Raw genomic sequence first — 15,052 nt, forward strand, 5'->3', positions numbered from 1 at the left:
CCTTCCAAGTCAAATCAGATCCACTACGTTGTTCCCAACAATAACTAATCCATTTAGGCCCAGCTGCAGAAAATGATCAAGATCAGCTGATATGTTGAAGAACTGGCTTAGAGCTGTTTAGTGGAAACCAGAGTTTCTTTTTTTTTCCCCATCCAGAATATCTTGATTATTGGTCCAACGTGTGGATTTAGAGTCTAAATGTGAGTTATGTAGGATTAGTGGACCAGTCAGCATCTGTTGTGTGCATAAACATCTTTATGCATCCAATAAATGCCTGCTGTTATTATCAGGTTTGAATCTATTTCTGACCACTTTTGTCAACTAACCGTATCTGATGGTTTCGCAGTCACGGTGACCGTACTAGAACCGGCCGTACCCAAACAAAGTTATTCTCAATATCTGGTGTTTAGACTGATCTGAACTATTGTACTGTAAATCTACTCAAATGACCTCAGTATTTTGGAAAAGAGGTCAAGCTTTTACCAAAGTCTGTCCAAAACGCAAAAAAAAAAAAAAAAACCTGAACCATAATCACAGCTCTTGACGGTCTGTATATAGTTTCAGCAGGGCCACACACAGACCGCACATGTCCGTGGCATCCCAGCCTTCGCAAAAGCGGACATGAGAATGTTGAACGGTGATTCCCTGTAATCACGAACCTCTGAGGAGGAACTAATTACAAACTGTTAGCCCCTGTACATGATCGACTGTGCCTTGGATTAGTCTCGCTGTGTCCAGCTAATGAATTCAGCCCAAGCATTTCTGTCTCGGCCTCCAGCTGAGTAAACAGTTCACATCTTTCCTCTGGCATCAGCGGGGCAGGCCCACCCATAACCCGTACTTATTCTGTGCCACCGTGTCAACGAGGGGTCGAGCAGCAAAGCGGTCTACATAATAGCACGGTGTCTGAGGCAGGTGCTCGCTGCGGCCTCTTGAGTAGAAGGTAATGATTTTTGACAGGATTTCTCCAAACATGCACAATTGACGTCCTTCATAATAACCATTTTTACATCTACTATCACAGATTACAGAGCTTCTAACTTGCAGAGATTTGCTGGTGGAAATCATGCAGTTTAGGTATTAATATAGTTTTTAAAGGATCAGAAAACAGTCTTAAAAAAGTGCAGGGCTGCACTGTTGCAGCTGCTTATTTCACCAAATGGATGTGGGATCATCATATGGTTTAGCTACATGCATATACTTTATGGATTACTCTTCCAGCTTCTTTAAAAATAGCAGGCATGTCCTGTAGAGAGAAATGACACCTCCACTCTCTGAAAGGCCAATTTCAAAGCTTGTTAACAAGCTTCTGTGTAGGGAAAATGTACATTTGTCTACGCCATCAGCTGTTAGCTTTGTTACTGTTAATTTGTTTTGGGGTGACCTCCTGCTAAGATCTGATGGAGCAATGGTGGAAAAGTCTTTTACTCTGGGCATCCTCTGAATGACTTCTTGCTCTTTTCTGGATCTAAACTGATCCTGACTTAACATCAGATAATTCATTAATGACATTCATAGGAAAAGTAGCTCACAGTTGCTCTCACTTCCTCTCTGACGTATCATAATTTTATCATAACTACAGAAGGTGCACCTCTTCACTTTGTCATTCCGTTAAAATGTGTCCAGAATGATTTATTTCGTTGTTGTATGGAAAATGCTCCGGCTCCTGAACTTGTCACTTGTGTCCACCAAACATGATTTGCTCTGGTCTGCTTCCTGTCTGCTTTTTTGCCCCTCCGAGGTCACGACCCTCCTCTGCTCCCGAGAGGACCAGCATCTCCTCGCCATCAACACGGCTTTTAATATCCACGCCAGTGTTGAGGTGACAGCCTAGCTGTCTCCTTGGCAGATACTTCGGGGCCTGGTGTATAAACGGGTTCATGTGGCTTGAGAGCTGACAGGCTGAGATTAGTTTACATATAACGGCTTTGCAGCCCTTCATGGCTGGTGGCAGCAGAGCGACCGCGGATTACATCAATGAATTTCAGCCGGAATGTTTCAGGTTGGGACTGATTATGGAAGACATGGCGTGAAATTGATCAACCAAGGATGTTCTTTTCAAGGCAAACTTGCTCTTGGTGAAATATTTTTGAAAAATGTATCAATTTGAAGCTTAAGACGGATGAAGTTCTAACATTTTTAGCCCACTTCCAGTATCCATATTTTATGCATATAAAAATGTCTGATTCCAAATATAGAACGGTGCGTTTTCTGTTTCATTCAAAAGTGCTCATGTAGCGTAGAAACACCATATTATCTTCTTACTTGTTGTCATGGAGGGTTCTTGTTGTGTACCTCAAGAATGCTGATCTTGCTGTCAGTATGGAGCCAAGTCTCCATTTTCAGTTTGTCCTTAAGTTTCACCCTCCCCTCCTCTCCACCAGGTCACTTCTTCATGCGCCTGTCCTAAATCTCTGCCGTCTTCTCGCTGGTCCATCAATCTCATATTTGTTTTTCATGTCATATCTTTTTGCCGTTTATTTAAACTCCCAGGTTTCATCTGGCAGCCACGCAAGGACAGCTTGAATGTCTCAATCTCATGCTGGGACACAATGTCGAAATCACTGCAAAAGACGGCTCTGGTGAGTTTGGGTTTAGCACAAGATGTAACCTTTGAAGTGTAACATAATATTCAGCCCGTGTGTGTAGTTGAAATCAGAATGTTTTTAAGCTACCACAGAGAATTTGTATTGAACTTGCGTTGAATATTGAGCCTAATTTAGCCTAAGTTGTTTTTAGTTTGGCAAATATGCTTTTAAAAGGGAGACAAATATATGCAGAGGAAACGTTGGTTAAAGTAACTTCTGACTTGCTGTCTCTTCAAGAATAAAATAAAAAATGATTCTATAAAGCACAGCTAATGTGTCATTGAATTCTAAATATTAAAAATGCGTAACTTTTATAAAAACGTTTTTTACATATTTGTTTCAACTGTTACTATGTCATGACTATGTCAGGGTATGAGAGATAATCTGTGGAAAAATCCAGCTGCTTGTGGGTCCTACTGCCTTGGAGGAAGGTCTTAGTGTTATCAGTAATGCTTGTGTGCGCTGCTTAATGTGCCGATGATGGAGAAACAACTCGCCGTTTCAGAAAAAAACATTTTTCGCTGTCACTGGTGGCTACGCTAACTAGCTAGAGCATTGGTAGGGAAGGAGTTGTAGCATAGCAGAGAGCAAAGGGGAGAGTGTGAGTAGTGGACTCATGAGGGTGATTGACAGCGACAAGACCTTCCTTGCTTTGATTGGTTGTTTCGTAGTGAGTGGTGTATTTCTGCTGATGGCAGTAGGACCACAAGGAGGAGGCAGAGGAGCTCAATTTTTTTGTCACCGTATATCCGTCTCATCTTATACTGTCAGAACATACTGACAGTATTAAATTATAAAAACTAGAACAAATGTCCTAACCCAAACTAAAATATTTCTTGTCAGTTACTACAAATGTTTTATACCTGCAGAAACAGATAATCATCCCTCCTCTTTCTGCAGCTGCTCATCTAAACCAATGGAAATTGGCAAAAAAAAAAAAAAGTTCAATCATAGATATTAAATGATTAATTGGAAAAATGACAGCACCCACCTGCATAGAGGAATTAGTAGTAGGTGATGTTACTGATAATAAAACTAGATCAGCAAGTGTTGGCCTGGTACCAAAGTTGACAATTTTAGCATGAACAGTACACTGTAAAAAAAAGAAAGAAAAGAAAACGTTATTATGTATGGATCAGATTATACCACAATACAATCTGTTTTTTTTTTAAATTAACCACACAATTGAATTCAAGCTTCAGATGTCACTTGAAGAATATTAACACTTAGTGTTATCTTATCTGCTGTGTTGCTTTACAGAAAAGCAACATTTACGTTTTTAAATGGCTGCTGAATTGCCTGCTGCTAATTGATTCTGCCTTAATTAAGATAGTAAAGATACTGTCATACAATTATTGGTTATACTTCCCTGATCTTAATTAGAGAGCAAACACTATGCCTTCAATAAAGCTTTCCACAGTTATTGTATTAATCATTAAGCACTTAGTGTTGGAATAGAGTTTGCATTTTAATTAACCCAAAATTGTCCTATTTGTCTGCATTAGGAAAAAACGCTCTTCATCTGGCTTCAAAGTACGGAAATTCTCGGTGCGTGCAGAAACTCCTGCAGGTAAAGTGCATTTCATTATTTACCTATAAGAGAGAAGAAAAAAGAGCACGGTGCTATTTATTATCCATGTGTTTTCTTCTCTATTAATGTTCACACACAGCGTGTCTGCACGCCATTGTATTTTGGTTCCAGTTGCCCCGTCGGTCGGAGCAGTTGTCCCTTCGGCCCCCTTAAATAATTATTGCCGACCAGCCCTCACCTCTTAGCCCTCTCCATATCGGGGCCCTGTTGAGTCACCAGGGCCCCTCTGGGGGCTTACGTGTTTACAATGAGAGGAATTTCACTCCAGCATTGTGCTCTCATTGTTGGAGACCTTTCCTCTGCCTCCATCTCTCACATGGCGGCGATCTAATGGAGGTTGTGGCTGTTGGCAGGGGATTGTCAGCAGTGTTGACAAGCTCGCCCTCCTTCGCTCCCCTCCAGCCTCCCCACCCCATCCGTTCTTAGTGCCGTCATCACACCTCCCGTAGCAGCTTGATGCCAGCAGCCACAGCCTCCCCTATCTCTCTGTCAGCCTGAACCCTCCAGGTATAGGATATCCCCCCTTCTGCTCCTACCCTCGCTGCTGGGTCATTTGAGCATGTAGATAATTTTTGCCACTTGTTGCTAGAGAGAGCTGGGTTTTAGCTGGCAGGGCTTACCCAGCAACATCAAGCCCCCTATTAGAGTCCTCAAGGTTTTCATCACGGCCCCTCGCCGGTACAGTAGTACAGTGTCCGACCAGCTGAGTGAGAGATATCACGAGCATTTCAGCACAGCGCCGTCCGGTGTGACACAAGGCGCCTGCTGCTGTTGCTCAGATTGCACGGCCCAGTCAGCCACTTCGGGAGAAGTTATGTTGATGATGAAATTCGACCCTTATTCACAGTGGGAGCATTTTACTTAACCATTCCTTAAATACATCTTTGTAACTTATAGAGCAAAGAGTTTATGCTTTGCAGGTGGACCAAATTATAAGACGCTAAGGCTATCTTCACACTTCAGGTGAATGCGACCATGTGCGACCCATATCGTACTTTTTTGCGACAATTCCGATCTTTTTGCCCTAAAAAAAAAGTCCGATCTGAGCTACTGCTATATGTGTTACTAAATCAGAAATTTGTCCGATTTTTTTTTTTTTTTTTTTTATCTTCATGTCGCATTTAATGCAAATTTTACGTTATATTTCTGCACCAGAAGAAGCAAGAACAGACGAAAAAACAATGGCTGAATTATGAAATTAAGAATGAAATTACTACTTTAGCTTTCTGGATGTATAACCTGGTTTTTCTGTGAAAGAAAGGAAAACAGGGAAATGAAAATAATAAAATGTGTGTCAAACTGAATGTCTGCTACGTTCTAGCACAACTGTCCAGTCGGAAACGTCGACCTACAAGGACGCACTGCTCTACACGATGCCGGTAAGACTCCACTTTACTCTGCTGGTGGCTGAACTAGCGCTGCTGCTAACATGACGATTTATTCTCGGGGAGAGTCAGCAGTGACTCAGCTCTTCTAGACCAGACTTGACTTCACACTACACTTGTGGTGGCTTGACTCTATGGTAGTTCTGTATCGTATGAAAAAATCCCACCTGCTTCCTACATTAACGTCACAAGAACTGATCACATTCTAGCATCATTTTTTCTCTAGAGCTGTTGTCTTACTAGGACAGATAAGATTCTTTCACAAGAGATTTCAGGAAGGGGGAAGATACTTTCTCATACCTCTGAACCTTGAGTTTAATATCCTGAAGCTTTTACTGTCATTCTAACTATAGTTATCTCTCTCCTTTGTAGTGATAATAATACCCTCAAAGGCCAGACTTTATTTTTGTATTCCTGCATCACAAGCTACTTTGCATTTAATATCTGCCACATTAAATGAGTTGATTTTAGACTTCTGTGCTGACATTTAAATACTAGCCTCTTCGGGCTTTAAATCCACAGACTGCAGCTGGAGCTAAGTGGATCTGCATATACCTCTTCCTGTTAAATGGAGTGAAATAATTGTAGGTTTGTCGCTTCTTGTTTTGTTTTGTTTTTTTTCTCCTCAGTGATGGCAGGCTGCACCTCCAGCGTGAAGCTTCTTTGTGACAATGGGGCTTCTGTGAACATCTCTGATTTTGTAAGAAACATAATAAACCTTTTATTTCATGCATAATAGAGCTGGGTTTTTAAAATCTAGAATGTGCTTTTTATTAGTTTTTTTTTTGTTGTTTTTCTGGAAAGACAAATGTTTCTGCTCTGCTGATAAATCCTTTTGCTTTGTAAATGTAAAAGTCTGAAGCAGTCTGTCTTCGTTAATTAATTGTCTGGATTAGTTTTTATATTTCTGTGTGTGCTTTTCTGCAGGATGGCAGGACTCCTCTGATTCTGGCCACGCAGATGTGTCACCCCCACATATGTCAGCTGCTGCTGGAGCGAGGAGCCGATTTCAATGTCCGAGACAAACAAAACAAGTAAGTTCCTGCAGCCCTGGGCTGTTTCTCTTCGATAAGCCTGTTGCATGTCAGCTTTGATTATTTTCAATCCAAGCTGCAGACAGAAAGCTGCTTTGAACAGATTATGTAGGGTTGATGAGTTGGATTTCACACGGAAGCGGTTTCTTGTTCCAGGTTTTTTTTTTTTGAGTTGCCACACATTAGCTTGTGTCAGAAATGTAACACTACTAGATGTAGATGTTGTAAATTAGAAAGCAAAAAAATAAATAAAAAAATGCAGCTTTTCATGTTTACGATTAGTTTTCTTACCCGTAATTCAAATTTTCTACAAATGACTTAGCCCAACACAACTAAACGTTAATTCCTCATTGTTCAGCGTTCGAAACGGGACACATTTCTCCGAAAGGCTTGCGGGGATGTTTGGACGTGTTCTTGCCCTGAACCTGTCTCTGTTGCCTCCCTAAGGACACCTCTGATTTTGGGCTGCGAGTTCGGCTGCAAGGACGCCGTGGAGGTGTTACTGAAGGCCGGCGCTGATGTGAAAGCAGTCGACAACATGGGTCACGATGCATTTCACTACGCTCGACTCAGCAACAAGCCAGAGCTCACTACAATGATCAAAAGTCACCTTGATAAGGCCAACAGAGGTCAGACTGGGAGATACCTGCATGGCTTTGTTTGTGATGAGCACAGGAGAATGTGCCATCATGCTGTACGGTGGCTTGAGAAATGTTTAATTTAATCTTTAGCTAGTGTCTCGAATAACGACATGATGCCCACATTTGTCTCGGCGTGATTACAAATGGAAGGAAACAGGAAATGAGAACATGTTTTTGATTTTTATTTATTTTTTCAGAAAAAGAAGCTGCAAAGATCGAACAGTGGAAGCGGCAGGTAACCCAGTTGGATTTGGTTTACTCTCGCATCATCGCTCACAGTGTGCTTGTAGAGAAAAACGCACATTACTCTACATTACACTTGTATACAGATATAACATTTTGCTTTTATTTCTATGATTTTGAAATGGTGTGTCTGTATGCCTACATTTCTGGATTGTCATTGTTGTGGTAGGGTAGTCAGGAGTTGATCATGACTGCCCCCTAGTGATAAAATGTCAAAATGTTACAAATAAACTTTAAAAAAAAAAAAAAAAAACCACCATAACTTTGGAAAAAAAATGTCCTCCTCAGCTTTCAGTGGACAGATCGGATGTGGCAGAGTCTAACAGAAAGGATCAGATCATATTTGTAAGTTAACTTCTTTGATGTAACTTCTTCATGCTTTTTGGCGTAATATATTTAAACCAACAGTAATGATCCAAGTTATTTGTTTCCCATAAAATACCAATGACGAATGGGCAAAATTTTGTGTTTTTAAAAAAATACTTATGTGTTTGATTTATTTCCCCGTTTAGGACCTGGAGAGGCAGAACGAGGCCCTTCAGGAAGGCGTCAGGAAGTACCACCTGGAGCATAAACTTATGACAGATAAGGTCAACATGCTGCAACACCAACTCATGCAGGTATTTGGTCATTTTTCATTGTTTTTGGTGAAAATTAGCATCGGCATGAGGGGGCCATAAGGTTTATCCAATATGATCTAGTCTAGTCACCAGGGACCTTAAAATGCTTCATTCACCAAACACAGTTGCTATGTACACGGAATCACTTAGTACAGATTATAAATTCATTAATCTACTACCATGTAAAATATATATATATATATTTTCTGCAGGAAAAGAAAGCAGTGGACGATTCTCAAAAAGAGGTAAGAGTTTGATTTTAATTTCTTTTACAATAAAAAGTGTGTTCGTCCACTGAGCTCCATTTTCCTAAAGTGATAGGTTAGGATCTCTGCAGTAAACTCTTGGATTACAAACCTCTATTCTAAAACTTAAATGAGAAACTTCAACTTAGTTTTCCCTGTGGTTCACCAGGCCATCCAGTTTCGCAACTTAAAGCGGAACATTTCATCCTTTGCTGAAATCTAGATATTTATCTTAAAACTACCACAAATTAGCTGTTGGGTAAAATACACAATAAAACCTTTAGGGATCAACTTTATGTTGCCTTTTGCTTCTGCTTGAACCATCAATGGATCCATTTTTTTCCACATGATTTACTACCTTGGAAATGCATACTGCCCTGACTTCTAAGGTGTACGATCTCCTGCTGACTCGATGTGTGATTTGTAGGATTGTCCAAACTTCTTTTAGACAGAAAAACCCGTCCCTAATGTCAAATTGGCTACAATTCTGCTGGAGGCTTATAGCTCTTTGACGGCATCTGTTTAGGTGGGGTTTTTTTTACAGCCTTAGGTTCTTAGTATTATTTATGTTTCATAGTTAAATAAAACCATCTGATTACTGCCCCGTCACCCACCTTTGCCTTTTCTTATGAACGCATTAGAAAGAGCAGTTGAAGGCGTTACTCAGTGCCAAAGACAAAGAGGAAGGAGGTCGCAGTCCAGAGACTGTCAGAGTTCAGCTCCGGAGTGCTTTGGTCAGTGATTTTATGCACCTCTGACTTTTGATCCCTAACATTAATATTTTTTAGTATTAACTTTATCATGGATGTTTATTTGCCCCAATAAAATTTTTTAAAAATAATACTACTAAAAAAAAATATAAAAAAATGACTGCAAAGCATGTAACGGGTTTGTTGTTTTTTTTTTGTTTTTACACACATATTTTTTAACATCTGCAGTGTTTTTATTAATGTTTACTTTGTTGTATTCACAGGGGGAGTATCCAGGCCAGTCTATTATCAAAGGTCAGACTCTTTCTTTTCCCTTGTAAATGAAATAATTTATTGCCAGATTATCAAATTTGCCAAACTCAGTTTGCGAAGTTCTAAGTGTTTTAGTTGTGTGCTGTCATCCTGCAGGAAAAGAGAGCATTTTAGTCAAGCAAGCTCAAAGTCTGGATTTCGACCAGGTAGGTTTTATTTCGCAACCCGGATATGAAGTGAACTTTAACATAATTTATTTGCCAAAACATTAACTAAGACTTATTAACAGACTTCAAACTTCATATACTTTGCAGGTTCTGATCCGCTTCATAATGTTCATTTACACTATCGGTTGCCTACAATAATTCTACAGATTTGTGCAAAAGCCTTGAGCTCTTAAATTTTGGTCAGTATAATTAACAACACACATATTAGTGCATTTCTGTGCTAATATGTGATTTTATGAATCTGATCTTTTAAAGATTTAAAGTGAGGTGTTTCACATATAAATCATTTAAGCACAAGTAAAGTTTATTTGTATCGCACATTTCAGCAACAAAGTGCTTTACACCATACAAATATAATCCAATAATCAAGAAACGAGCAGTAAACATTACATTTTGTCAAATGCCATCGTCAAGCAAATGTACATCAAATATATTCGTCAATGTTCCACTTGCTACTAATCAAAGGCATCTCTAAACATGTGAGTTTTAACCTGGGAAATCCGTGTTTCAGCAGTTTAGCAGTTTTCTGGAAGTTTGTTTCAGATTAGTGGAGCATAAAAACTGAATGTTGCTTCTCCATGTTTGTGTCTGGATCTGGGGATGCAGAGCAGAACCAGAAGACAACATAAGACACCACATACTTAAAGTGTGATTTATATCACTAAATTGCACATGGAGACTTAATTTAATTATATTTTCAAATTTATTGATGATCTCATGGAATAAAACAGGAGAAAATAGTAAATTTAGTCAAATTCCTTTGACTAAATTAGTTTTCTTTATTGTGATGACGATAAAATCAAAATTCTTATGAGAAGAAGCAATACAATAAAAGCTCATCCCAGTTTAACAAAGTTTAACACTTAAAAGAAAGCACTTAAAAATTATACTTTTATACTATAAAAATGTCCTAATTGTTTGGGGTTGTTTTTTTTGTTTTTTTTCTTCAGATGCCACAGAACCGTCCTGCTTCCAGACAACTCCAGAGGAGCCAAACTGCAGGGGGCTGGGACCACCCAGAGGTGGAATCCCTTCGACACGAACTCGACACGATGCAGAGAAAACTGCAGACCGCAGAAGAAGAGAATGGTCTGCTCCAGACGGCGCTTAACCAGAAGAGCCGCGAGTGCCAAGAGCTCGCTCAGAGCCGAGACGCCGTCCAGAAGCGGGCCGACCAGCAGATCCAGGAGCTGGAGGACGCTCTGGGCGACGTCCAGAAGCGGATGCTAGACTCTGAGTGTAAAGTCAAACAGCTGCAGGCTCACGTCGTCGCCGTGAAGGAGCACCTGGGGGGCCAGGCGACAGAAGAACTACGCGCACAGCTGCAGGACGTGAAGGCCAAATATGAAGGCGCGTCGTCTGAAGTCGGTCGGGTTCGTAACCGCCTGAAGCAGAGTGAGAAAGCCTTGGAGGAATACAAGAGCAGCGAGAGCCAGCTGGCCACCGAGACAGAGCGGCTTAGCCAGGAGCTGGCGGCGCAGGCAGCAGAGAGAGACGAGCTGAGCAAAGCCCTCTTAACGATGGAAACCCGCCTGAACAACACTGTCCCGGCCGAGAAGTATGACAACATGAAGAACCTGCTGACCAACGCGGTGGACGAGAAGGAGCGGCAGCTCGCCGAGCTGAGAGAGGACTACGATCGTGTGCTGGAGGAAGTGGCCGAGCTCCACCGGAAGCTGGACACCCCGTCGTCCCGGGTGATGTCCGCGGAGGAGCATCAGAGGATCGTTTCTGCCCTGGAAGAACAGAACGCAACTCTGAAACGGAAGCTGAAGGACGTGACGGCGAAAAGCCAAACCCTTATCGAAGAGGTGGAGGAGAGCGAAGAGGAGCGAGATCTGCTGAAAGAGCAGCTGGACGAGCTCAACAGCAGGATGGAGAATGAATTCATACCCATAAAGGATCACGAGGCAATTCGGGACGACATGGCGGTGGCTCTGGAGGAGCTGAAGGACAAACTCGTGGAGGCCGGCGAGCGATGCGGAAGAGCAGAGGGTCAGCTGCAACAGGTTCAGGCCGAGAAGGCCGCGTTGCAGGAGAGCATGCAGGGCGGAAGCGAGAAGAATCAGAGGGAGCTGGACGTGCTGAAGGCTCACAACGCCGAACTGATGAAGAAACTCCAACTCGTGCAGAAGAGATGCGAAGACGGAGAGAAAGAACGGGAAGAGCTGACCGCGCAGAAGCAGGCTCTGAAACGGAGCGTGGAGGAGCAGTTTGTTTCCAGGCAACAGCATGAGAAGGTGAAGGTGGAGTTGAGCTCCACCTTGGAAAGTGTTAAAGCCGACAAGTTGAAGTTGGAGGCCGAGCTCAAAGAAAGTGCAGAAGAGCTGAAGAATGTGAAAGAAGGAAACGAAAAGTTGAAAGAGCAGTTGGAAAAAGTGACGTCGGAGATGAAGAGAGAGTGCATAAGTATGAAAGAGCACAAAGGTGTCGCAGACGAGCTGAACGCTGCCGTCATTGAGGCCGAAAACCGAGCAAACCAAGCATCGGCACTGCATGCTCTGGCCCAGGAGGAAGTGGCAAAGCTCAGTAAGGAGCTGGAGGCCCAGAAGACTGAACTAGATACCATACAGGAAGCTATTCAGTCCAAGTTTATCCCACTGACGGCAGCGGAGGAGAAGGAAACCACCTACAGCTCTCGGGTGAAGGAGCTGGAGCAGAAGCTGGCGGAAACAGAGGAGAAGTATCACAGAGAGAGATCTGTCTGGGAAAGCATGAAACAGGAAAAAGACAAGCTTAAAGTTGAAACGGAATCCGTCCAGCAGAGACTGGACTCTGCTTTGGTCAGCAGCAAAAAACACAAACAAGTTGAGGAAGAGTTCAAGGCTAAACTCGAGGAGCTGGCGCAGAGGTCGGCCAGCTTGGAGGAGCAACTCCAGGAGGCGACGCTCCAGAAAACTGAACTGCAAGGCCAGAACGCCCTCTGCAACACTCAGATCCAGAACCTGCAGGAGCAGCTGAAGTCCAAGCTGATGCGGATAGCAACCTATGACACGGAGCTGACGGCACTCCAGGACTCCGTTCACCAAGCTCAGGCCGACTGCAAGAAGGCGAGAGAGGCCCAGCAGGAGGAAGCGCACAGGGTCGCCATCCTCCAGAAGGAACTTCAGGAGCAGCGCAGGGAACAAACGACACTTGAGGCTGAGGTCGCCAAACTCCAGGCGTCCCTCCGCGAAGAGGAGGAGAACAACGCCCAGAGGGCCGAAGACGTGCGCGCCCTGCAGTCGGAGCTGCTGCGAGCCACGCAGGCGCTGGAGGACGTCCGCCACAAGGAGGAGCAGGTGAACGAGCTGAAGAAGGTGAAGCAGCAGCTGGAGGACGACGTTGTCAGCCTGGGCGACAAACTGCTGAGTTCGACGCAGGAGTGTCAGAAGGCCCGCCTGGAGCAGCGGCAAGCCAAAGAGGGCGAGAGCAGGGCCAAGGCCGACATGGCGGCCGTCCAGGTGGTGAGCCAGGGCGTCGAGAGGGAAATCAGGGAGCTGAGGGAGCGGTACGATGAGTCGCTCGGTACCATCTCCGATCTTCAGAGGAGGATTCAGGAGTCGGCTCAACAAACTGAAGCCAAAGACAAGAAGGTACCAAACACACTAGGCCTGCAACTAACGGACGTTTTACTAATGAATTATTCTGACAATTAATCAATTGATGATTGATCACCTGTTTTTGATTCGATTAATCAATTATCCTGACGATTCATTGATTATTCTCAAAAATGTATCAGTTTAATGTGTAGAATGGCTCATTCTATACATTTTTCTTTCTACTCACTTTACCCTTTTTTTTAACACTAAATCAAAAATGCATTTAAACATGCAAATAATTAAATTCACTTAAAATTACAAAATAAATATTTTATTGCCTAAACTGAAATGACAGCATTTCTTTAGTGAATTTGAACTGGGTGAAGCTAAAACGTTGCTGCTTGAGGAGTTGTTGGGGAAAACATTTTTACAGACGAAAGTGTTTTTATATTAAATGTATATATATTTATATTTTTTGCAGTTGTGGCTTAGTTACTGCTCTGAATATGTTGGGTTTTTTTCAGCAAATTACCTTTTTGAGTCCGTTTACTCTAGTTGATGATTAATCAATTACTAAATTGACAATTATTTCAATAATGGTCAACTATTATTTTAGTAATCAGTTATTCTATCGATTATTCTGATGTTTAATCGATTAATCAAATAAAAAAACATCCGATTAATCGGATCGTTGACGGTTATTTGATAACCAAATTAATAGACGATTATGTCAGTTATTGATTAATTGTGATTAATCCGATTAATCGTTTCAGCCCTAAAACATGCTTTACAATTCAACTAGTCAGCAACATGTGCTTCATTTGAGATTAAAAAAAGGCTTTTCCCTTCTAAAGAGCAGTTTTATGAAATGCATTGTGTTTGTAGATCACAGAGTTACTGACCGACGTGGAGCGACTGAAGCAGGCGCTCAATGGTTTATCTCAGCTGACGTACACAAGCAGCACACCAAACAAGAGACAGGCGCAGCAAGTGGACGCCCTGCAGGCCCAGATCACGAGTCTACAGCAGCAGCTGGCTGTGAGTGGATCCTGCATGGCACAATAACCTGCATGCAGTCAGCATTTACTTTGAAGTATTGTGTAGTATCGTGTAAGAGTAGACATTTCATTTACTTGTATTTGCCGTTGCACACAAAATTTCCGGTGGGATTATTCAAATATATGTAGGTCCTCTGCACAGGAATGAAAACTACAGAGTTTCACTTTAAGACTTTCCAGGTTCTGATAAGATCGGAAAACAAAGGGATCAAGTATGGGCTTCCAAATCAAAAAATAAAAAACTTAATTTCTGGAAATTACAGGGTTTTTCACATTCATTTATAAATAGACTATGACCTTCATTATATGATGGACACAAGATAGCTGGCTTCTGTCCAAGTAATTGATTATTTTTGCAATTTTTTTTTATTTAAAAAAAATTAAAAGTATGACTGATCACTAGCTGTGATTTTAAACGGTTGATGTTATCTCAGGGTTTCCCCCAGTGTATCATAAGCCTGGCGGCCCGCCATGCTTTGCTAACCCTGCCGCCAGGCTAAGCTTTGCTTGTTTACGTTTCTAGGAAAATAAAATAATAAAGAAGAAAAATCTTTTTTTTTTATTTAAAAAAATTAAAAGTATGACTGATCACTAGCTGTGATTTTAAACGGTTGATGTTATCTCAGGGTTTCCCCCAGTGTATCATAAGCCTGGCGGCCCGCCATGCTTTGCTAACCCTGCCGCCAGGCTAAGCTTTGCTTGTTTACGTTTCTAGGAAAATAAAATAATAAAGAAGAAAAATCTTTTTTTTTTATTTAAAAAAATTAAAAGTATGACTGATCACTAGCTGTGATTTTAAAGGGTTGATGTTATCTCAGGGTTTCCCCCAGTGTATCATAAGCCTGGCGGCCCGCCATGCTTTGCTAACCCTGCCGCCAGGCTAAGCTTTGCTTGTTTACGTTTCTAGGAAAATAAAATAATAAAAAAAAAAAAATCA

At 42.0% G+C, this 15,052-nt stretch overlaps 1 protein-coding gene across 3 annotated transcripts in view; it reads left to right on the forward strand.

Annotated features, from left to right (window-relative positions):
* Positions 1 to 15,052, forward strand: part of uacab (uveal autoantigen with coiled-coil domains and ankyrin repeats b) — a 41,403-nt gene that overhangs the window by 21,515 nt on the left and 4,836 nt on the right. For 2 of the 3 annotated variants that reach the window (XM_007563969.2, XM_016677328.1), the window contains exons 3-17: positions 2,494 to 2,582; positions 4,094 to 4,158; positions 5,501 to 5,558; positions 6,194 to 6,264; positions 6,492 to 6,598; positions 7,046 to 7,227; positions 7,437 to 7,474; positions 7,771 to 7,827; positions 7,995 to 8,102; positions 8,315 to 8,347; positions 8,989 to 9,081; positions 9,321 to 9,351; positions 9,466 to 9,515; positions 10,487 to 13,111; positions 13,943 to 14,095. In XM_007563969.2, the coding sequence (XP_007564031.1) occupies positions 2,494 to 2,582; positions 4,094 to 4,158; positions 5,501 to 5,558; positions 6,194 to 6,264; positions 6,492 to 6,598; positions 7,046 to 7,227; positions 7,437 to 7,474; positions 7,771 to 7,827; positions 7,995 to 8,102; positions 8,315 to 8,347; positions 8,989 to 9,081; positions 9,321 to 9,351; positions 9,466 to 9,515; positions 10,487 to 13,111; positions 13,943 to 14,095 (3,760 nt within the window). The remainder of the gene's footprint in view (positions 1 to 2,493; positions 2,583 to 4,093; positions 4,159 to 5,500; positions 5,559 to 6,193; positions 6,265 to 6,491; positions 6,599 to 7,045; positions 7,228 to 7,436; positions 7,475 to 7,770; positions 7,828 to 7,994; positions 8,103 to 8,314; positions 8,348 to 8,988; positions 9,082 to 9,320; positions 9,352 to 9,465; positions 9,516 to 10,486; positions 13,112 to 13,942; positions 14,096 to 15,052) is intronic. The other variant, XM_007563970.2, reaches the window with a different exon arrangement.

This window comes from Poecilia formosa, unplaced genomic scaffold, assembly GCF_000485575.1.
Source record: "Poecilia formosa unplaced genomic scaffold, Poecilia_formosa-5.1.2 Scaffold153, whole genome shotgun sequence".
NCBI lineage: Eukaryota > Metazoa > Chordata > Actinopteri > Cyprinodontiformes > Poeciliidae > Poecilia > Poecilia formosa.